Source organism: Castanea sativa, chromosome 9, assembly GCF_040712315.1.
Source record: "Castanea sativa cultivar Marrone di Chiusa Pesio chromosome 9, ASM4071231v1".
Taxonomy (NCBI): Eukaryota; Viridiplantae; Streptophyta; class Magnoliopsida; order Fagales; family Fagaceae; genus Castanea; species Castanea sativa.
In genome coordinates this window covers 12708196-12731161 of record NC_134021.1, presented here as the reverse complement: position 1 = coordinate 12731161, position 22966 = coordinate 12708196, and the positions used below count along the sequence as shown (strand labels likewise).

Sequence of the window (22966 nt, the reverse complement as noted above, 5' to 3'; positions counted from 1 at the left end):
CGTTTTTTGGCTGGACCTATATATATATTTGGCTAGACCTATAGCCACGTTTATGACCGTGGCTATAGACTTAACCTATAGCCACGTTTTAAAAAACGTGGCTATAGGTCCTCCTTTAAAAATATACATATATTTGGCTGGACCTATAGCCACGGTAGAAACACATGGCTATAGGTCCAGCCAAATATATAATAAAACGCGGCTAAAACTACTTACAAACGTGGCTATAGACTTAACTCATAGCCGCGTTTTAAAAAAGCAGCTATAGGTTAAGTCTATAGCCGCATTTCTTAAAAACGTGGCTATAGGATAGCTATAGCCGTGGTTTTACAAACGCGGCTAAAAAAAAAACGTGGCTATAGACCCACGTGTTTTGTAGTGCTCCCTGACATCCATCTATCATTTGAAAGATCCTAATACCAAGATCTTCAGGTTAATTTAGAAGTTGATCAATTACAAATCTAATACATTGCAATCATACATCTCACTCTTAGTCTTTTTATTTCTATGGTATATATACTATATCAAGATCATATATGATACGGGCTAATTGAACCCATTTTTCTATCAAGTTCAAGTTTATAGACAAAACCTAAAATTCCAAGAATTGAAAAAAAGAAAAATCCATATATTCAAATGCCCAAAACATAAATCTAAGGAAGTCAGGGACTCACCCTAGAGAAAGAAACCCAAACAGATCAAGACCCAAAATGTTAACAAAAAATCGCTACTAGGTAACGATCAAAACCCATAATCAAGAATGAATCTATGGGTCTCCTTCTTCCTCGGTTTCCTTGCACGAAATTACCCAGATGATCCTCGGTCTAAGATCTCAGGTGGGTAGTGGGTAGCATCCTTGGTTTTGAGTGGGTGAGCAAGCATGAGAGAGTTTTGGGGAGAGGAGTGTTTGATCCATTTTGTTTTTTGATTTTGGGATGAAACGTGTTAAACTAACGGCATGTGGGGAGGTGGGTTACGAAGCATTGATGGCATGAACCACATGTGGGTAAAGTGTCAAAAATGAAATCATAGATAGGCAAATTAAATTTCGAGCAAACCATAGGTTGGTAAGTTGTAATTTCCCATTTTACATATTATATTATTGATGATGCGAAGAAAATCAGTAGGCTGGATGCTTCGGATTTGAAAGGCCTACTTGCTGTCTTGATGGTTTGAAAAAGAAAGAACAATGATCAAAGATGACCGGGGTTGCCAGCCAAGAACCCTCCGATGACAAAGTTAGTTTTCTCTCTATAATTTTGGAGTTCCAACTTTTCAGGAAATGTAAAAAATGTATATTTGTTTGGTCTGAATGAGAGTTTATATAGTGTCCTAGAAACAGTTACTAAACTTGTAATCTCCCCTGGATTTGAGGAGGTGTGAGGGTTTAGGGATAACTTCCATAACTGTTTAGGAGTTACATTTTTCTCACATAACGGTCACTGGAAGTTATGCGTGTGATAAGGAGTTGTAGTACACACTCAGGAATTTTCCTAAGTGTCAAGGGCTCGTCCAGGATTCCTCCTGTCGAGCGCACCTCGCTTCCAAGGAAGGTTGTTCCTCTATGGACGACCTTCTTTAGGACGAGGTTGATGGCTCCCTTGGACGAGACGGTGCGGTTTTGTCAAACTTGACCATGCGAAACTCATCCAAGCACCTTCCTACATGAACGAGTTTCTTACAACCTTTGCTTTCCTGTCTTATCCTGGACAACCTCCATGGACGATGTTGGAGTTATATTTTATCATACCCCATCAATTATCATCCCTAAGAACTTGCTTCTCTCTTTGAATATTCTCATAATTGTCCATCTCTTTTTTATTTCATCTCTATTTCATTAATGTTAAAGCTAACTCTTTAGAGATGACAAAATACCTCAAAACCTGCCATGAATGTCAAAGTTTCTTTCCAACCCTTAAAAATAGTGATGTGTACTTTCAACTTGACTCGACTAAACTCCACACCACCAATTAATACCCGTGAAACAAACATAGCTATACACACACAATAATAATGGAGGAGAAAATGGGCTTTTGCCCTTATTTTTTAAAATATCTTGCGATATATCTCTGTTTTGAAACTATATAGTGACATGTCCCTGTTTTAAGTATAGAACTTGAGTTCCATGAACTCAAGTTCCTTGAAAATTTTCAAGTGGAACTCGAGTTCCTTGAATGGAACTTGAGTTTCATAATTTTTTTTTCTTTAAGTTTGATTGCTTATAACTCGATTTTCTACAAATTGAGTTTTACATTGAAACTCAGTTTTGAAAAAATTGAGTTTTAAAACAAGGACATATCACTACATAGTTTTAAAACAGAAACATATCGCTAGATATTTTAAAAAATATGGGCAAAAGTCCATTTTCTCCTAACAACGGACATCCTTTAACATAGAGCAATTATATATCTACATGGATGCAGGATGAACCAAGGCAACGATAAATATCCCAAGCTTCAAGCAGAAGGAACACGAAAAAGATAGAATCATAGAACCATACCTTTCATGCTCAGATGCCAAGTCAATTCTCCATTCCAATTTATCTTTAGACCTCTCATCATCTTTTGAATCTTTTGCATCGCAGCTTCTCCTAGACTCCTAGAACGTACCACTACTTTCCCTGCTTCTGCATAATACAATAATACACTTGAACAACGGCTACGTATAGTATAGGTATAGCCAATAATACACTTAGACAGCCAATTCACAACAACAAAAACTAAAATTTTTTTTTCTTAATCCTTTTATTAAAGCAACAATTGTCGCCCCAATGGAGGACTAATTTAGTAAGGTTTATTTTTTGACTTTATTCCGATGATGTTGCTAAAATAAATGAGAGGAAAGAAAAAGTAGCTAAATGTATCCAAATATTTGAAGACCATAAATAATTCTCAAATGTTCATTTGAAGCTTTTTCGTTGTTCATTTCTTACATATGATTTCATATAAATTTGGAGAGGTCAATAATAAGAAAAAGAAAATAATGGACACATTTTTCTCTAAACTAATTTGTAAAAAATATCTTCTCTCATTTCATTACGTGACAATTTAAAAAAAAAAACATTTACATTCATGAAATTAATTTAAACATTAACTAGTGAATTAGAAGAATTTTCGTCCGAACCAATTTGGTAATAATATTTTTTTTTCAAAAAGAAAATAACGTTTTAAAAATTCAAAAGGTAAGAGAAAAAAAATTAATGTAGATTTTAATTAGTTTAATTAGTAAAATATTTTATTGTTGGAGTTTAATTCGTGCATACATTAAAATCTAATTAGTATCTTAATTTAATAATAAAGAACAAAAATTAGGAGGTAACATCACACATTGAAATACACTTTTTTTTTTTTTTAAGAGAAAGAAAAAATTGACAATATGCTTAAAAAAACATCCATAATTTATTTATTTATTTATTCTCACTTTTTGAGGAAAGTATTTTGCTTCCAATGACGTGGCTTAAAGTAATGCTATTCCTATTTAATAACAAATGAAAAAAGAAAAGAAAAAAGAGTGATTGGAAAATGAAAGGCCAACTAGACCCGGTCCCACATGCGGTGGAGGGTCCATATAAATAACAACATGACCCGCCGACTGAGTAATTAAGAACCTAGGGAAATCCTAACCTTTATAACGACTTTCGCGCTTTCGACACCTAAAAAGCAACCGAAACTAAAGCAAAGAAAAAACACTGGAACCCAAAAATACGCACATTTCAATTTTCAATCTCAACAAATTTTAGTCTTTGTTTTCCTTTTCACATTTTCTCGATGACCAAACAGAGAGGAAAGAAAAGAAAGTGAAGGAAAAATTTAGAAAACCAGAAAGAAGAAGAAGGAAAAAAAAAACAATGGGGATTCCACAAGCAATGGAGGCTCTGAGCGAGAGAGCTGCGTCCATAAGAGAGTCATTGCAGAAGAGCCAAACAAGCACCGAAAACATGGTCGCCATTCTCGGCTCCTTCGATCACCGCCTCTCTGCTCTCGAAACCGCCATGCGTCCCACTCAGGTAAATTACCATTTCCTGTGTTCCTCACTGTTTGGTTCCCGGGAAATTAAAAGGAAAAAAACTTACATTGCTAAAACGAAAGGAATGTGACAGAGAAAAGCGTGAATTTTCCTGGTTTGTGATGGTTTTGTTTGTAAATGCTTGAAAGCGATGAAGGAAATGGCTTTTTTTAGGTTTGCTCTGTTTATCAATGCTTTTACATAATGAGATCTACGTGATTGTACTTTAATTGAATCAGGATAAGCTAGGGTTTTAATTTTTAATTTAATTATTATTATTTTTGGTTGTGGTAGATACGAACGCATTCGATTCGAAGAGCACATGAGAATATTGATAAGACATTGAAGGCTGCAGAGGTTATATTGGCGAAATTCGACCTCACGCGCAAGGTTGATCACTCACTCTTTTTTTGAGAGGAAAATTTATGATCTTTTTAGCTATTTTACTTAACGTGGACATGTTTGATTGTGATTAAAAGCTTAATTTAGTTGTTGACAATAGCAACTGTCTTTTTCCTTTGTGATTATTTAATTTGTTGATGAATTTATTATGATTTTGGAATGTGAGCTTTTGGATATTTTATCTGAAAATGAAGTATAATTTAATGGTGGGAAAGCAAAGAGAAATACAAATGGATCCCACTAAAAGACAGAAATTTAAGTTGCAATTTTGAGCCATTTTATTAGAAGAAGGAAACCCATTTAGATAAAGCCGAGAATTTTTTAAAAAATGGATCATTGTTTAGTGTATTTAGTCAATAGAGGCTTAATCTGCTACCCCTCTGTCCTTTTTTGTTGGTCTTGCTTAGAAAATCGAACTTTTTAAGGGAATATCAAAGTAAAGGGCAAGTTCGGAAAGTTAGTAGCATTGTGTTTATTGAAATTTTGAAAGACTATATTTTAGGACATCTTAAAATGGTGTAGAGGACCCTTTTTTGTTGTTGTTGTTGTTGTTTTTGTTGAATCGCATGGGAACTTGTAAATGAAGCTTCAGCTAGTTTGTCTACTTAAATTATGAAATCTGAGGGTAATCCTCTTTTTTCTTCACATCAATCTGTTCCAACAAATGTTAATGCACTGTAGACTATTAAACTAATGTTTCATTCTATTCAATTTTGAGTGGTAAGTTCTTGTATGAAAGATTTTCTGACTCTCAATTCAATATAAATTTGTAGGCAGAGGCCAAAATTCTAAGAGGGCCTCATGAGGACCTTGAAAGCTACTTAGAAGCAATTGATCAGCTAAGAAGCATTGTTAGTTTTTTCAGCAGCAACAAAAGTTTTAAGAGTAGTGGTGGCATCCTTAGCCACACCAATAATTTGCTTGCAAAAGCTATCTCAAAACTCGAAGATGAGTTCAGGCAGCTTTTAACAAATTACAGGTTCATTTTCTTTAAATATCCATGCTGCATTATGTTGTATTATGGGGCAGATAATTTATTGCTGCTTCATTTTTTTGGGTAGCTAGCTTTTCTTAGAACTTCCTTATGTTTTGATTACCAGCTAATGCCTTTCTGATTGGATTAGAACCTCCACTAGCTGTGGAATTTTTCTCTCTCCTTTCCTACTTTTTTTTGGGGGGGGGGGGGGGGTTGGGTGGGGAGAAGTAACCTGAAATATCCTGAAATTTGTGGAATACATTCTATTTGCCATGGGGTTAATGAAAGTTGCACTAGATTTTAACTTTTAATTAACTTCATGGTTTGATTTTTACCAAGTAGAACAGAGAGAACAACACATTTTAAAAATTGAAACCTTTAGTCATTTGATAGGTTTATGAAGAACTATGATAATTTAGGATCCTTGTTGCCGTACTTTGCTTATGGAATTTCTAAAGTGATTTGAAAATCAACTCATTGTTTACTCTTTTATGTGCTCAAATGTTATAATTTCCCTGCACTCCATTTCTAATGTTACAACTTTGGTTATTTATGGATGATTATTTTACCAACAGAATAGGGTAGAATTGCTTTAGTACACTGGAAATAAAATCTCATTGTCATTTCTTAATACTATAGAATGTCTTGCAATGATTATTGAGACTAAATAATAAACAACGAACAACCTATAGCATACAACTAGTATGTTTTTTATGCTGACTGGTCACCTTTTAGTCTCTAAAGAAGAGAAGAGTATAACTGGTTTCCCCCTTTTTTTCCTGCACTGGGTGCACCTTTAAGATTCTGATTTTTAAGCTACATTAGCCTTTTAAGTAAATCACATCTAGTCTTGTTTTCAGCAAGCCTGTGGAACCTGATCGTCTTTTTGATTGTCTTCCCAACTCTCTACGGCCATCATCAGCAGCATCTAGCCAGCAAAGCGATGTTAGTAGCAAGGGTCATTCTGAGCACCAAAACAAAAGCTTGGAAAATGCTGTTTATACGCTTCCAACTCTCATACCTCCCAGGGTTTTGCCACTGCTGCATGATTTAGCCCAGCAAATGGTTCAAGCTGGCCATCAACAACAGCTATTTAGAATTTACAGGTTCATTTATATATTTTCTTCTTAATCAAATGCTGTGCCGTTGCTCAACACTTTCTTTTCGATGTGAATGTTTTTTTTTTTGAAAATCTTCACTCAGTAGAATTTTCATTTCATAAATGTACTTCCTTCGATAGAATAGGATAAATTTTCCATTTTATTTTTTTTTCTTTTATTGTCTAGAGTGCAAGGAAAATTAAAATCTGACTAAACAGGAATGACCTTTATTTGATCAAAAAACCAAATTGGAACTAAATTTTGTGGCTGGCTGAGGATAAATTAATTATTCTAGAAATTCTGTGTAGCTTGGAGGTATAATTTTGATAATCTTCACTAGTGGTTGGTGGAGCCGTCAGATTTAAGTTGGGATGGATCTTACATGTTCAAGACTTGTGCCTGATTAGCTAGAGGTAGTTTGATGCAGATCTTGGTGACACAAGTTAATGATCTACTCTTAGATATAGTATATCTGTATATGTATATTGTCTTTTGAATTCCAAATTAAAAAGAATAGAGGCAGATGTTGTTTTTATTAAAGGAATGATTACATGTTCTTTTATCATAGGGATTGATTCATTCATGATTTTTTCTTCCACTTGCATCCTTTTTTTTTATTTAAATTTTAGATACATTAATAATCTGGGTTAGTTGATAACAGTTTTATACTGTTTCTAAATTTATTAGGGATACTCGTGCTTCAGTTTTGGAACAGTCTCTCAGAAAATTAGGCGTGGAAAGACTTACAAAAGATGATGTACAGAAAATGCAGTGGGAGGTTTTGGAGGCTAAGATTGGGAATTGGATACATTACATGCGGATTGCTGTAAGGACTTACTTGAAATTCTGTTGAATTGGTAGTGGTTTTGTTTCTTCAACTATTTAATAACTTGTGGAACAGGTCAAGCTGCTCTTCGCTGGGGAAAAGAATGTTTGTGATCAAATATTTGATGGTGTTGATTCTCTCAGGGATCAGTGTTTTGCTGATGTCACTTCAAACAGTATGTCTGTGTTGCTCAGTTTTGGAGAGGCTATTGCTAAAAGCAAGAGATCCCCAGAAAAATTATTTGTTCTCTTAGACATGTATGAGATAATGAGAGAACTTCAGTCAGAGGTATGATAAATTTACTATGCCAGACCAAGATTACTGAATCATGCGGTGGTATTGATTTATTTTTCTTAAATGTTTTATAGTTACTTATGATATATGTAGGAGATGATTTATAGGGAAAACTGACAGATACTTCAATCCTGCTGGACTTTAGCATATGAAAATAAATCAGTTCAGTTTGTGACAGGAAGACAACATAAGAAGTTTTTGTCATAACTTATGATTATATAAAAAGGCTCTAATTGCTGTCTTGCTTCACAGCTCTTTCTTTGCTGGTTAAACATTATCCATAATCTTAGATCTTTAAGTGGAATATTTTAGTTTAGCTTCTGTTGAGTAATAGAGCTTGATCAAATATTGCAGATGGAAACACTTTTTGGAAGTAAGTATTGCAATGATATGCGGGAATCTTCAGTGAGTTTGACAAAACGGTTAGCTCAGACAGCCCAGGAGACCTTTGGTGATTTTGAAGAAGCAGTTGAAAAAGATGCTACAAAAACTTCTGTTTTTGATGGAACTGTCCACCCTCTGACTAGCTATGTGATAAATTATGTAAAGTTTCTTTTTGAGTAAGTTATTTCTGTGCTTCTACTTCCTGCTGCTGGTTTCTTTTTCTGAGAGGTTCCGCTCTATTTTCCTTCTTTTTTCCTTCCAACCCCCTTCCCCCAAATGAATGTTCTCTTGAGTACTGATATTTCTTGATGGATTTGCTGATGAGGTCAGAAGTTATGGAAGTTTCTGGATAGGTAGCCCTTATTGTGTTTTTGGTTGGGGTGATTTTTGGGAAATGGAAAATAGAGAGGGAAATATAGGAGGGATTTTGGGTGAGGGGAAAGGGGGAGAGAAAGTGGTGGGCCCCGAGTGTTTTCTCCTCAGGCCCATGTGTCTCCCCGAATTGGGGAGAAAATGGAGGGAGAGGGGCCTAGATGGAAAATTACCCATCTGCCCCTCTCCACCCTCCACGATAGTTTTTATTTTTTAAATGCAATAGGGGCATGAGTTATTTGTCTCTCTGATTCTTGACTTTACAGTTTTAAATGCCTCTGAGACAGGTTGTCCTGCCTGCTTGTTCTTAGCATGTATTGTTGCTATTCACTTTCAATTCAATTCTGGTTCAAGTTCAGTAGTTTCTTTCTTATTCTATATGAGTCAGATTTTTGCTCCCCACTCCCCCCTGCATGCTCTCACTTTGAAAAAAGAAAAATCTCACATGGGCGCACACTCACCTCTCTTCCATCCAGTTTTCAGATTTTGGTTCTGTTGCAATTGTCTCTGGCATGTTCTAACAGTAACTGTGGGAAAACAATAGGCATATGACTGTTGGGAATTTCATGTGTGCAGCTACCAATCAACGTTGAAGCAACTTTTTCAGGAGTTTGACAGTCGTAATCCTGAGGCTCAGTTAGCATCTGTAACTACGAGGATTATGCAGGCTCTCCAGAATAATCTGGATGGGAAATCCAAGCAGTATAAAGATTCTGCATTGACACAATTGTTTCTTATGAACAACATTCACTATATTGTGAGATCTGTTCGGAGGTTTGTTCTATGTTCAACTTGTTCTATTAATGGTAATGATCCTCTGTGCCTGCTAGTATGCTCAATTTTCAAAATATATATTTACAGGTCAGAGGCAAAGGATTTGTTGGGGGATGACTGGGTGCAGATACACCGAAGGATTGTTCAGCAGCATGCAAATCAGTATAAGAGGGTTTCTTGGGCAAAGGTCCTGTTTCATTAGTCAAAGTCATCTCTTTACTTTTTTCCTGACAATTGTTGAAGCTATTTCTGGAAACATGAATTTTATGCCAGATATTGAGCACACGTGGTCTTTCTATTTACATTTTTTCCAATCCTCAAGTTAACAGAATATTCTGACTGTTTGAGCATTATATATTCCCATAGCATTTATGGATTTGAGTATGCCAAAATCCTGACTATTAAAACTCCTGCAAATTGAAGTTCTGTTTTTTTCTTCTTCTTTAACTTTTGACTTTTGAAGAGTTATAACTGTAACTGTGCTTTACCATTGATAGGTGGTAATAATGAGGATCCAAGATTGTACTTGATATCTCATAATTTGTACTAGGGAAGTCCAAAGATCTCACTAAGCTGCTCATGTTTTTTGAATTACAGATTCTTCAGTGTCTCACCGTTCAGGCTTCTAATTCATCTGGTGGTGGTGGTCCAATTGGAGGCGATGGTAGTGGAAGTCAACTTTCTAGAGCAGGGGTGAAAGATAGGTTCAAGACCTTCAATGTCCAATTTGAAGAAATTCATCAAAGGCAATCTCAGTGGACAGTTCCTGACAGTGAATTGCGCGAGTCTCTGAGGCTGGCTGTTGCTGAAGTCCTCTTGCCAGCTTACAGATCTTTCCTTAGACGTCATGGGTATGTTTTCTCTATTCTTTTTACCTCCTCTCTTTAGAAGGTTTGCCTTTTTTTCTTTTTTCATTTATACAAATGTGTCTTTGTGTTACAGGCCTCAGATTGAGTCTGGGAAGAACCCTCAGAAGTACATCAGATACACTCCTGAAGATCTTGAACACATGCTGGGTGAATTTTTTGAGGGCAAGACCTGGAATGAACAAAAGCGATAAATAATCGATAGGACACATTTTCCTTTCGATTTAGTCGATTTAGTAGAATTTAGATAGAATAGCTAGTGGTATTCTTTTTATGAGATTAAATAATATGCTAAACTCATGTTCATCTTAAAGCTTTTTTTTTTTTTAGGTTCTGCTCCTTCTAGACTTTTGCCATTGGTTCCCCAATTTGTTACATTGAAGGTTAGCGTGCATGCGTTTCTTATTGTGTGCGCCCATGAATGAATTACTAGAGCTGTAGAGCACGATTGTAGTACTACTTTCAGTATGGATTTGATATAATGGAAACATAAAAGAGTTTAGACCCATCCAAATTTCACCTTCCTGAGAGATTTTGTTTAAATGTGCATTCTTTTCATCTTACTGGTCACTGATCATCCACCACACGCTCCCAATGTGGTAGGGAATTAAAAATCTCAATCCAACATACCAAAACAAGGATGCTGATTGCAAACTTTGCAAGATCAATGCAACAAAAGCATAGGCCAATGAACATTGATAGGATGAATGACTAGTCTCCATATATTCTGTTGCATAAGAAACTCAACCTCGAAACAAAAACTATGTGCACATTGCCTTTGATTTTCCATTTTGGCCTCATTGCGTGTACACCAAGCATCCATGCAATTGGATAAAGATTTTCCAATTTCTGGGTCTGGTATGTGGTTTAGCAAGTTGACTACTACGTCTAGAAACATCATTGTGGACAACTGAAGCACCAATCCTCCAAGCAGCTAGCTTGCCAAACTTTATCATGTTGTGATTTTTTCTAAACTGGTTTGTATCTAAACTCAACCCTTTCCTATAAATGAGTTTCTCAAGTGTTTTCACGACGCTGTTTTGTCTACAGTGCAGATATTATAGCTGTTATTATATCTGCTGTAGTTGGTTATTTAGAGAAGGTTAGACTTGATCTTGTATATAAATATCATTCTAATTGTAATTGCGTAATGTTAGAGATAGAACAAAATGCCACAACGATTAATTTTCTAAACTAGTATCATTCTAATTGGTATTCTATATTTGGGAATGTTGTCGAATTGCTAATTCGGTTTACAGCTTTCTCTCTCTGTTCTAGTCTTCCTGTTGCTTTTCTCTCTCTCCCTGTTCTTTGTAATTCAGGTGTCAATCTCTAAAAGTTTACAATACCCTTTACGTGCCATTAATTATATTCCATTAACCATGACCTCCAAATGCTCTCTGTCACGGCCTTCTTGGTTAAATAAGTTAGTTGTGTGACACTATAATATTGCATGGGCCTTGGTTTCAAGTGCACATTCGCCCCCTGATGTCCTCCTTTTGAATCTCTCGGTATCCAAATTTCAAACATTGGATTCACGTTTGGTTGTTGAATGGGTAGCCAAGATCGCAATTTTCAAATCCATACCTCCCCCGGACAATAGCCGATACCCAATTATGTCGAGAGTTCAACTATTCGAACGTATTCAAGCATTTATCAAATACAAAGAACACGTTCTCGCAGTAAACCCTGCTCACATTGAGCCAACGTGGGATATGCTTGGTCTATCGACTGTTATCGTCAAATTTTCCACAAGGGATTAGGAAGGGGATCAAATGGAGGTGAAGGATTGGGTGTTAGATGAGATCAAGGAAGATAGAGACAATGGGGCAGTGATTTTTGGCATGGAGATAGTCGTATGGAGACTATGGACTGAAGGATACACTAGGACTTTTTGGGCTCGGTGTCCTAATTTGAAAGTTGATTTTAATCAGGCAAAGTGGGTGGTTACTTCGAACAAAATGTGCTATGTTTCTAATTGGTACCGTCCTTTAAATTCACTCTATAGAGTATAGATAGATGATGCCATAGTGGGGTGGAAACGTGGAGTTTGAAGCAAATGTACGAAGCATTGCACATGATATTATTATTATTTGAGATATCTCTTGAACCCCGTGTTTTATTCAATTTAATACTACTTGCAAAAGATCATATTACATGCATTTGTTTTAGTGAATATTTTTACTTTGATCAATACAATGATGTGATTGATGGTGCTATCTTTCCGTTAGAACAGGAGGCTGGGGTTGGGGTTATCATTCGTGATGATTAGGGGTTGGTTATAGCTGCTCTTATCAAAAAGATTAAGCAACCGCTAGGTCCATTAGTGATTGAAGCTAAAGCTTTTGAGGAAGGAATCCTTTTTGCTAGGGATATTGGAATCCAAGAGTTTGAGCTTGAAGAGGATTCTCTTATGGTTGTTAATGCTCTTGCAGGAAGTTCCTATCCTCTATCGTTGATGGCTGCTGTTATCTATGGAATTACTTCTCTATCACATGAGTTTCGTGGGTTTGAGGTCTCTCATATTTGTAGGAATGATAATGAACTAGCTCATTTTTTTAAGCAAAATATGCTCTAGATGATGGACATTGAGCATTATATTACTTGGATTGAGGAGAATTTTTATCTCTTAAAACACCTCTCTTAAATGATGTAATTTCTTTTCGTCATGCTAAATGAAATTCTAGTCTTTTTAATTATCACAAAAAAAAAAAAAAGTTTACTCGCATCACAACGAGGATTTTGGTTACAATGAAGGTCTTGTGGGTCTTTATGGGTCTAAGACTCTATGTGGCACACGACAATAGTGGAAGGTTTATACAGTGTTGGCTTTGGGTATTTTGACACTTGGATATTTTTTTTCTTGCTTTAAGTGATTTTTTTGGACCTTTTTGTTTTTTTGGATTTTGAAAAAAAAAAAGTGTATTATTCTTGAAAAAATTGTAGCCCATTTGTGTTCGTATTTCCTAAAGGTTTATTATTTGGGGGGGGGGGGGGGGGGTTGACAAAGGTAGTGTTTGGATCTTTACAGTGTTGGCTTTGAGTGCCATCCGCCATATTGGATCTAAGTAAATACTATCTCTCTATATTTACCTATTGAGAAATTGAATATATTTTAAATTTTTAATCGATAAATCTCATCTACCTAATTGTATAAAAAACTTGTATTAAAGTCTGGTCATTATAGATCTTATCTCAAGCAATATGAAAATTTTCTAGAATTACCACTTTCAACTTAGTGTCTCCAAAAAATGAGTCATGTACATTAGACTTGGAAGAAAAATAACTAGTGGTCTTGCCCAATCATACCCTTATATTCTTACCACAAATAATTGGATTACTGGCTTTGTTTATTGTTGAGATGCAACCAAAACAAAAAAGGCATACGACAACAACAAAATTAATAATAAATAAAATCTCCAAATAGCATTATAATGAAGTATTGTTTCCAAAAGCCATATTTTTCAAATTCGTATGGTTGCTTATTTTAATCCTCATACCGGATTTAAGTTTCATTTATACATTTGAATATTGATATTGTTAAATTCAATGCTTAGTTATGAAGCAAAGAGTGGTTAACCTTAAAAAAAAATATGTGAGAAAAAGAATTGACAATATTTCATAAGTCAATGAATATGAATAGAAAAGGGGCTGCAAGTTTACTTACAAATCTATTTGTTGTGCATTGGGGGGTTGCTGGTGTGTAGTTAAGACTTGTTTGCCTATGGTAGCAAGTGGTTAGGGGTTGAGATTATATTTAGAGAAACATTTAAGAGAGAGAGAGAGAGAGAGAGAGAGAGAGAGAGAGAGAGAGAGAGAGAGAGAGAGTCTACATAGAAGTATCCAGGTGAAATATTCTTGTTTAGAACTGAAGAATTATGAATGGGAGAGGATCCCTCCCCTTTCATCGGTATAAAAACTGTAGTCTCTTTAGTTTTCACAATTTGGCAGCAAAATCAAGAAAACTTTTAATTATATAGTAACTCACTTGACCAAAAAAAAAAAAAAAAAACACATGGCACAAAATTGAGAATCCAATTGAAATCTAATTGGATTTTCTCTTAACTTCACATATTATTTATATATATATATATATATATATATATATATATATATATATATATATATATATATATATATATATAGACAAAATTTAGGTGCAGTTCTTAGGTGTTGTTCCTTATGTTTTTTTTTTTTTTTTTTTTTTTCATGGGATGGAAGTGCATTTTTAGTTAAGTACTGTCACATGATTGAATTTTAAGAGGAAAATATAAGGAACAATATTTAAGTACAACACTTAAGTTTTACTCTAATATATATATATATATATATATATATAGTTTATTTGTCAATTTTTAAAAAATTATATAGAAAAGCAAAAATCTCATGTGGGAAATCACGAGATTCTGCTTTGTAACAGTTTGCTAAAGTAATTTTTTATTTAGTCTTTCACCTCTTCCCCCCTCCCCACAAATAAAAAAGAGGTTAAGGTTAGGTGTGATTTAAATTACCTTTGGTGAAAGATTGTCCCTCACAAAGTCCAAGCATATTGAACTTAAATTTTTTTAATTTATGGACACACCAGCCTGAAGCATACAATAGAACACATGAAGGAAACAAGCTGACTTTGAAATATGCATATACATGACATCAACATACTTCAAAATACGACCCAAGTTAAAAACTAAATTATTTTTTAATAAGAATATTTTAATATTTCAAAATATCATGAATCTCTGTATATTAATAGGATTCAGAAAGTTAGTAATAATTTCATAAAAAGTCAAAAATACCCTTTAATCTAATTAGATAATCCTTATTCTTAAAAAATAAAAAATAAGGTTAAATTGTAATTAAAAAAAATTCAAAAAAAAAAAAACTACTAGATAAACTTTTTTCTTAAAAATTAGCATGCTCTCTATTTAAATATATTTTATGCACGTTTGATACAATTTTTCCTAAAAATTAGCAAGCACTAAACCAACATTTTACTCCATTTCAAATCCAAAATTTTAGCCTATTAAAAAAAAAAAAAAATCCAAAATTTTAGTTTCTTAAAAATTCATGTGTAACCTCACTAATAATAGACTAGCTTCATCGTATGCGCTTTATGTGTGCAATGAAGCTTTTTTTTTAGCAAAAAAAAACTTTGTGTTTTTATTTTATATATTTAATTTTTATTTTGAGAATCTAATTTATAAATGGATAAAGCAATTTGAAAATTAACTGAAGAGTGGTCCTATTTTTTAGGTAATGTTTTAGTGGGAGTTAGAGTTACATTTTTACCAGATTATCCTTTAGTTTTGTCTCTACTTAAACATAGGGGTGTAAGAGTATTTTTGAACTAAAAAAAAGAGAAATCCAAACAGGAAAAGCCCTTTAAATAGTAGTATAGATCCAAAATTTTAGTTTCTTAGAAATTCATGTGTAATCTCACTAACAATAGACTAGCCTCATCACACACGCTTCACGCGTGTGATGAAGCTTTTTTTTTAGCAAGAAAAAAAATTGTGTTTTTATTTTATATATATAATTTTTATTTTAGGAATCTAATTTATAAGTGGATAAAGTAATTTAAAAATTAACAGAAGAGTAGTCCTATTTTTTAGGAAATGTTTTAGTGGGATTTAGAGTTACATTTTTACCAGATTGTTCTTTAGTTTAATTTGTCTCTACTTAAACATAGGGATGTAAGGGCATTTTTGAACTAAAAAAAAAAAGAGGAATCCAAACAGGAAAAGTTTCTTAAATAGTAGTATGGATCCAAAATTTTAATTTCTTAAAAATTAATGTGTAACCTCACTAACAATAAACTAGCCTCATCATACGCGCTTTATGCGTGCGATGAAGCTTTTTTTATAGCAAAAAAAAAAAACTGTGTTTTTATTTTATATATGTAATTTTTATTTTGAGAATCTAATTTATAAGTGGATAAAGTAATTTGAAAATTAATAGAAGAGTGGTCCTATTTTTTAGGCAATATTTTAGTAGGAGTTAGAGTTACATTTTTATCAGATTGTCTTTTAGTTTTGTCTCTACTTAAACATAGGGGTGTAAGAGGCATTTTTGAACTAAAAAAAATGATGAATCCAAACATAGAATGCTCCTTAAACAGTAGTATAGAAAATCCAAAATTTTAGTTTCTTAAAAATTCATGTGTAACCTCACTAACAATAGACTAGCCTCATCACACGTGCTTCACGCGTGCAATGAAGCTTTTTTTTAGCAAAAAAAAAAAGAATTGTGTTTTTATTTTATCTATATAATTTTTATTTTGAGAATCTAATTTATAAGTGGATAAAACACTTTGAAAATTAATAGAAGAGTAGTCCTATTTTTTAGGCAATGTTTTAGTGGGAGTTAGAGTTACATTGAGAAATCTTTAGTTTTGTCTCTACTTAAACATAGGGGTGTAATAGTATTTTTTGAACAAAAAAAATGAGGAATCCAAAGAGGGAAAGCCTTTTTTTTTTTTTTTTTTTTTTTTTAAAGAAACAGGAAAAACCCCTTAAATAGTAGTATAGATAAATTCAAATTAAAAAATTACAGAAAAAAAAGTCTCATCGCACGTGCGGAGCACGTGTGTGATGAGGCTAGTAATAAAATATGCACATGTCATGACAAAATACATAAATATCATTTAAAATTCTATTAGAAGGATATTTCATTTAACCTACCATTGTCATTGTCTAATAACATATACATGACATCATAAAAATTCTATGATATAGTCTAATTCTATGATTAGTTGAATTCGATACGTCAACTAATTTCTATGACATTTCCTCTAAAAAAAAAAAAAACTAATTTCTATGACAATTATGTTATAGTCTAAATTCTTTATCCCTTGAGATTAAAAAAAAAAAGAAAAAAAATTCTATACCCGATTAAGTTTATATCACCTTAATTCAACAAAAATCTATTAATTGTTTTTTTTTTATAACAACAAAAACCTATTAATTGTTATTGCATTATTACTTCATATTATTACTTTAATATATTTTGAACATTTATATAATCTTTTCACATAATGGTTTAGAGCATTATTCACGCATCATGCAAGTCCTTTGTTAGATATGGAAAATGCTCACTGCTCCCTAGATCTATTGGTTTTTAAAATGTTTGCTGTTTGTTTTTGTCATAAAATTAAAAAAAAAAAGAAAAAGAAAAAAAGGGTCAATTTTCAAATCCCAAAGCAACAAAAATTAACTGCTTCAAGCCTCCAATCACTGCCTTTTCCTCATATATATATATATATATATATGTGTGTGTGTGTTCTAGTTAATAAAACATCCGCGTCAATCTCTGTGTTCCAGTCTTCCTGTTGCTTTTCTCTTTCCCTATTCTTGGTGTTTCAGTGTCAATCTCTAAAACTTTACAAGACCCTTGAGTTACGAGACCATGACCTCCAAATCCTCTTCCTCTGCGTCGTGTGAGTTTACTGTGTTATTCTCTGTTATAATATGCCTTGCAAGTTTGCTTATTTGGGCCGCGCTTTACATTGATCAAGATCCAGCCCTTCAAGTCACCCTTCTCAATCTCTCTGCATCAAATTTCCAAATATCAAATTCAGGTTTGGTTGCAGAATGGGAAGCCACGATCTCAATTTTCAAATACATGACTCCGGATCCCGGGCCCTATAGCCTCCCTTATACGTGGAAATTTCCAGTATACGATAGTATTGAGGCTTTTATCAAGTACAAAGAGCATGTACTTACTGTGAATTTGACTCAGTTAAAGCCAACGTGGGGAGTCCTCGGTATAGACACTGCAATCGTTAAATTTTCCACAAGGGGTTTGGAGTGTAAGGATTTTGTTTTCCATGAGATCAAGAAAGATAGAGACGCTGGGGCAATGAGTTTTGGCATGGAGATATTCTCATGGAATGAACAACGGTGCACTAAGCCTTTGTGGGTTCATTGTACTAACTTGAGAGTGGATTTTAATCAAGCAAAGTGGATGATTTCTTCAGCCGAAAGATGCAACGTTACTAAATGCACGTGGCAGTAGCACTACAAATGATATTATTGTCACTGAGATTTCGCTTGAATGTTTGCAAAAGATAATATTATATGTACTTTTTTTTAATAGTGATTATTTGTACTTTAATCGATACAACCATGTGTTTGTAATTTAATTAGGGAATATAATGTACTATATTATCTAATAATATGTATCTATTAGACTCATGTTTGTATTTAATTAGTAAACTCGCATCACAATGAGGATTTTGGTTTAGACGAGGGGCGTGGGTCTTTAAGCATCTATGACTCTACGTGGTGGTTGGATGGGTATATTAGAGGGGGTGACAAAAGTAGCGTTTGGATCTTTATGGTGCTGGCTTTGGGTATATTGGCACTTAGGTGCTTCTTTCTTCTTCTTCTTTCTTAATTTCTTTCCTTCTTTTTTTTTTTTTTTTTTTTTTTTCATGCTTGGTTTGGGTGATATTTTTGACCTCTTTGTTGTTTTGGATTTTGAAAAGAAAAAAAGTGAATTGTTCTTGAAAATTTTGCAACCCATTTGTTTTTGTATGTACTATTTTGGATTATACACACACACACACACACTTCTCATTTCTTATATTTTCCAAATTTTATGAGCAACTAAATAGTGTGGCTTTTTGTGTAAAGTTGTGGAAAATAGATATATGAAGTTGTGAGGAGTTGCAACTAAATGTGGATTACTTTGTGGGTGTAAATTTTCTTTCCTCAAGTAAGCATTGTGTTACATATCTAAATTTTCATTTGTTAAGGATAACAATGAAACCCATGCACTTTATTAAAAGATTACAGAATATAATGAAACAAAAATTTTTACGATGACTAAAACGGAACCAATCCCAAAAGTTGAGGACTAAAAACGATATTGCCAAGTTGTGGCTGTGATTCCCTTAAGAATTCATTGTGTTTTATTATTTTTTGTACTTCGTTGTAACTGTCTTGATTATGGCCTTTGCTTTTCCATTTTGGCCTCATTTCGTGTACACCAAGGCATTGATGCAATTATATAAGGAATTTCAATTTCAGGTTCTGATATGTGGTTTAATTTAGCAAAACATCTTATTATGGGGAAATTCTTATATAGTCAGGAGCAGTGCTTCGAGCTCTCATAGGGGTATGCCTCATAGTAGGTCTCACGTATAGGACCCACCCTCTATGTGAGAACCCACCTTCGCTTTTCCATTTTGGCCTCATTTCTCGTACACCAAGGCATCGATGCAATTATATAAGAAATTTCAATTTCAGGTTTTGGTAGGCGGTTTAATTTAGCAAAACATCTTATTATGGGGCAATTCTTATACAGTCAGGAGCAGTGCTTCGAGCTCTCATAGGGGTATGCCTTATAGTAGGTACCTACTATACTATTATTAAGAGAATAGAACCTTTTGGTATACCCTAGGGTATACCCTCACACATAATCACTTTTTTTTTTATTTGTTAAAAAATAAAAATCGAATTATAGGGTTAAACAAGGAAAATAAGATTTTTCAAATACCTAAAAATTAGGTCAATTTTAAATTTAAAGCACAATGCAATTATTTTCTCTTTTTTCTAAAACTAAACTGTAACTAGCTAGAAGTAGTTATAACGGTAATTTCAAGAACCCCACCTACCCTGTTTTTTGTGAGAGAAGAAGAGGCTGGTGATAATATATAAAATTTTGTTTACAATATGATTATAAGGTAAGTGAACAAGAAAAATGACTAACATGAGCAAGCTAACTCCCCATTTCCTTTCTCTATTTCAAATACTAAGCATTCTTAAGTTGCATAGTTGCAAGACATTGATCATCATATGAGTCATCTAGATGTTATTCTAACAGAAATATACATATATATGTTTTATTCTTGTTTAGGCCGCAACATCATTGAACTCTATGGAGTGTTTTGAGCAGGCAGCAATTAGCAGCAAAAGTTTCAGAGTTTTTGAAGGTATACTTATAACTCAAAACTATTCTTTTATTGGCCTTACTCTAACTCATTGTGGCTTTGAAACGTAGAGGCATCATTTTAAAAAATCAAAAGCAAGACCAAGTTGGCTCAACTTGTTAATAACTTGACTATATTTTAGTATAGAGCCACAAACTAACTACATGGTAGAATGAACTGACCTTTCACTTTTGTTTTTTAATTGAAAAAGGGCAAAAAAAAAAAAAAAAAAATTACAATGTCAAAACTGTTCTGTGTAAGTTTTCACATGGTTGGGAATTGTTGAGTGTTGGCAATTGTTTTGGAACCTTTTTTTTTTGTTCCAATTGGTTGCATCTGTTGAGTGCTTGCAATTGTGTTGGGCAGGAATTATAGATATAGCAAGGGGAAAAAAACCTATAGCAAGACCCAATGTAAGGGGCTTTAGCCATGTCTCTAAACGTAGCCAAAGATGGCCTATAGCCGTGTTTTAGAAAACGCAGCTACAGGTCTGAGCCTACAGCCATGTTTGGGAAACGCAGCTCAAGGCGGGTCTATAGCTGCATTTTTTTTACAAAGCGCAGCTATAGGTCTCAGCTTATAAGTATGGAAAAATGCAACTATAAGGGTAAAAAACGCAGCTATAGGCTAACTTGGAGCTGCGTTTATAAAAACGCAGCTTTAGACCCCGTAGGGGGCTATTGTCGCATAGGATAGGCCGTGTTTGGAAACGTAGCTATGGAAAATGCAGCTATAGCCTATAGCTGCGTTTTTAGGGTCTATAGCTGCATTTTTTAAACTCAGCTATAGCCCTCTTTTTTGTGGTGGGTCCTATGTATAGGACCCAGCCTCAATGTGAGAACCCAGAGGAACTACTAGTTTTTTGCTCTTATTATATTGGTCATGTGCATCCCACATGACTAAAACATATGTAACTTTATCATGTTGTCACCTAACGGTTTAAAATGATTTTTTCTTCAGTTGTATCTTTGTTTATAGTGCAGAGATTATAGCCGTTGCTTTGCTGGCCGTTAGAGTTTGTTTAGTTTCTGTTAACTATATTTGTTGTAGTTGGTTATTTAAGCAAGCTAACATACTAGAAGGTTAGGCTTGATCTTGTATATAAATATCATTCTAATTGTAATTCTAATTAGAGTAATACTACAGACATAACTAAATAGGGTCTTATGGGTCTAAATCTTCCAACTCCAGATGCCATTAATTCCTTTTAAGTTTTAACTATGACCACCTACTCCAAATCCTCTCTGCCAAGGTCTTATGGGTCCAAAGCCACAAGTAAGGTCCCTCAAAAAGACCCTTCCTGGTTATGTACCTTATTTGTGACAATCACTATAATATTCTCAATAAGCATATTCATATTGGTCATAATTTCAATGGATGATACATCCGCTGAAGTATTCCTTCACTATCTCTCTGTTTCAAAATTTGATATTTTAGATTCACGATTGGTTGCTGAATGGGTAGCCAAATTCACCATTATCGAAGACGTACCTTTCCCGCCCAATTCCATAACCCCAACTTATGCAAGAGATTCATCCTTCGAACGTATTGAAGCTTTTGTCTCTTTTAAAGATCAAGTCCTCGCTGTTAACTCTACGAAAGTAGTACCAGTGTGGGAAGTTCTCGGCCAAACGACCATGACTGTCAAATTTTCCACAATGGGTTTGGACGGGGAGGATCAAATGGAGGTGAAGGATTGGCTGTTGGAGGATATCAGGAAAGATAGAGGCAATGGGGCTGTGATTTTTGGCATGGAGATGGTTGTATGGACTGAAGGATACACTCGGGCTTATTGGGCTCAGTGTTCTGATTTGAGAGTTGATTTTAATAAGCCTAAGTGGGTGGTTACTTGGCCCAAAGATTGCTATGTTTCTAATTGGTACCATCCTTTAAATTCACTGTATAGATAGATAGTGGATATCTTGAATCCTATATTTGTATTTAAATTTCATATTACTTGTAAAAGATAATATCTATTTTTTTTTATAGAGATTATTTGTACTTTGATTGATCAATGTAAAGAAGTGTCCCTATTTTAATTAGGGAATATAATGTACTGTTATCTAAGAATACGTATCTATGAGAGTCATGCTTGTATTTAATTAGTAAACTCGCATTACAATGAGGATTTTGGTTTCCATGAGTGGCTTTGGTCTTGATGGGCCTATTAAAAGGGTGGCTAGGGTAGGCTTGGATCTTTATGGTGTTGGCTTTGGGTATATTTCATATTTGTACTTAGCTTGGATGATTTAAAAAAAAAACCCTTTTGTTGTTTTGGATTTTGAAAAAAAATAAAAAGTGTATTATGATTAAAAATTTTGCAGCCCTGGATTTGGGTATATTTGTACTTAGCTTGGATGATTTAAAAAAAAAAAAAAAAAAAAAAAAACCTTTTTGTTGTTTTGGATTTTGAAAAAAAATAAAAAGTGTATTATGATTGAAAGTTTTGCAGCCCATTTGTTTTGGTATTTCATATTTTGGATTATATATATATATATATATATATCAAAGACAGAGCTAGAACTTAGAGTTAGGGGGCGGCTTTGTTACTAGTTGTGTGCACTGATTTTGGCCTTCGACTCTGCTGCTGCTTAACTGCTGGTTGTTTAAAATTTTTTAAAGAGTCAGATTGTTTGTTTTTCGTAAAATTAGTTGACTAGTTTTAATTTTTTTTTTAAATTTTACTATTGATAATTTTTTTGGGCTTGTATATTTTGTTTTAAATATGATCTTTAAAATGAGAAAAATGCTAGAGTTACAAACTTTTTTATAAATTGCTGGTGTGATGAGTGGTTATTGGTAAGTAAAAAAATAATGTAAATGGTGGGCCTAAATGTGAATTAATAAGAATTTGCTACCTTATCAGTTTATAAAAATGTTGTAGAAAAATTCGTGATTATAACAATACTCTTAAAAGAATCAATGATATTGTTAAGGAGGGAAGTGTAATTTTATAAAACAAAATTGTTAAAATTATTACTTATATAGCTGGATCCGTCCATGATATATATATATATATATATATATATATATATATAT

The 22966-nt window shown here is 33.7% G+C and overlaps 1 protein-coding gene across 1 annotated transcript; it reads left to right on the top strand.

Annotated features, from left to right (window-relative positions):
* The first annotated feature begins 3635 nt into the window (after positions 1-3635).
* Positions 3636-10513, top strand: LOC142609909 (exocyst complex component EXO70A1-like). The gene is made up of 11 exons (XM_075781634.1): positions 3636-4006; positions 4300-4395; positions 5181-5386; positions 6244-6489; positions 7171-7309; positions 7385-7597; positions 7958-8163; positions 8936-9133; positions 9221-9320; positions 9731-9984; positions 10076-10513. Exons 1-11 carry the CDS (start codon positions 3848-3850, stop codon positions 10191-10193), a joined length of 1935 nt encoding a protein of 644 aa, XP_075637749.1. The 5' UTR covers positions 3636-3847; the 3' UTR covers positions 10194-10513.
* The last annotated feature ends 12453 nt before the right edge of the window (positions 10514-22966 follow it).

Excerpts from the sequence above, each read along its gene's own strand:
- LOC142609909 (XM_075781634.1), top strand. The coding sequence starts at position 3,848 with ATGGGGATTCCACAAGCAATGGAGGCTCTGAGCGAGAGAGCTGCGTCC. Across the intron at positions 6,490-7,170 it reads CAGCTATTTAGAATTTACAG|GGATACTCGTGCTTCAGTTT; the intron begins GTTCATTTATAT and ends TAAATTTATTAG. Across the intron at positions 7,310-7,384 it reads TACATTACATGCGGATTGCT|GTCAAGCTGCTCTTCGCTGG; the intron begins GTAAGGACTTAC and ends CTTGTGGAACAG.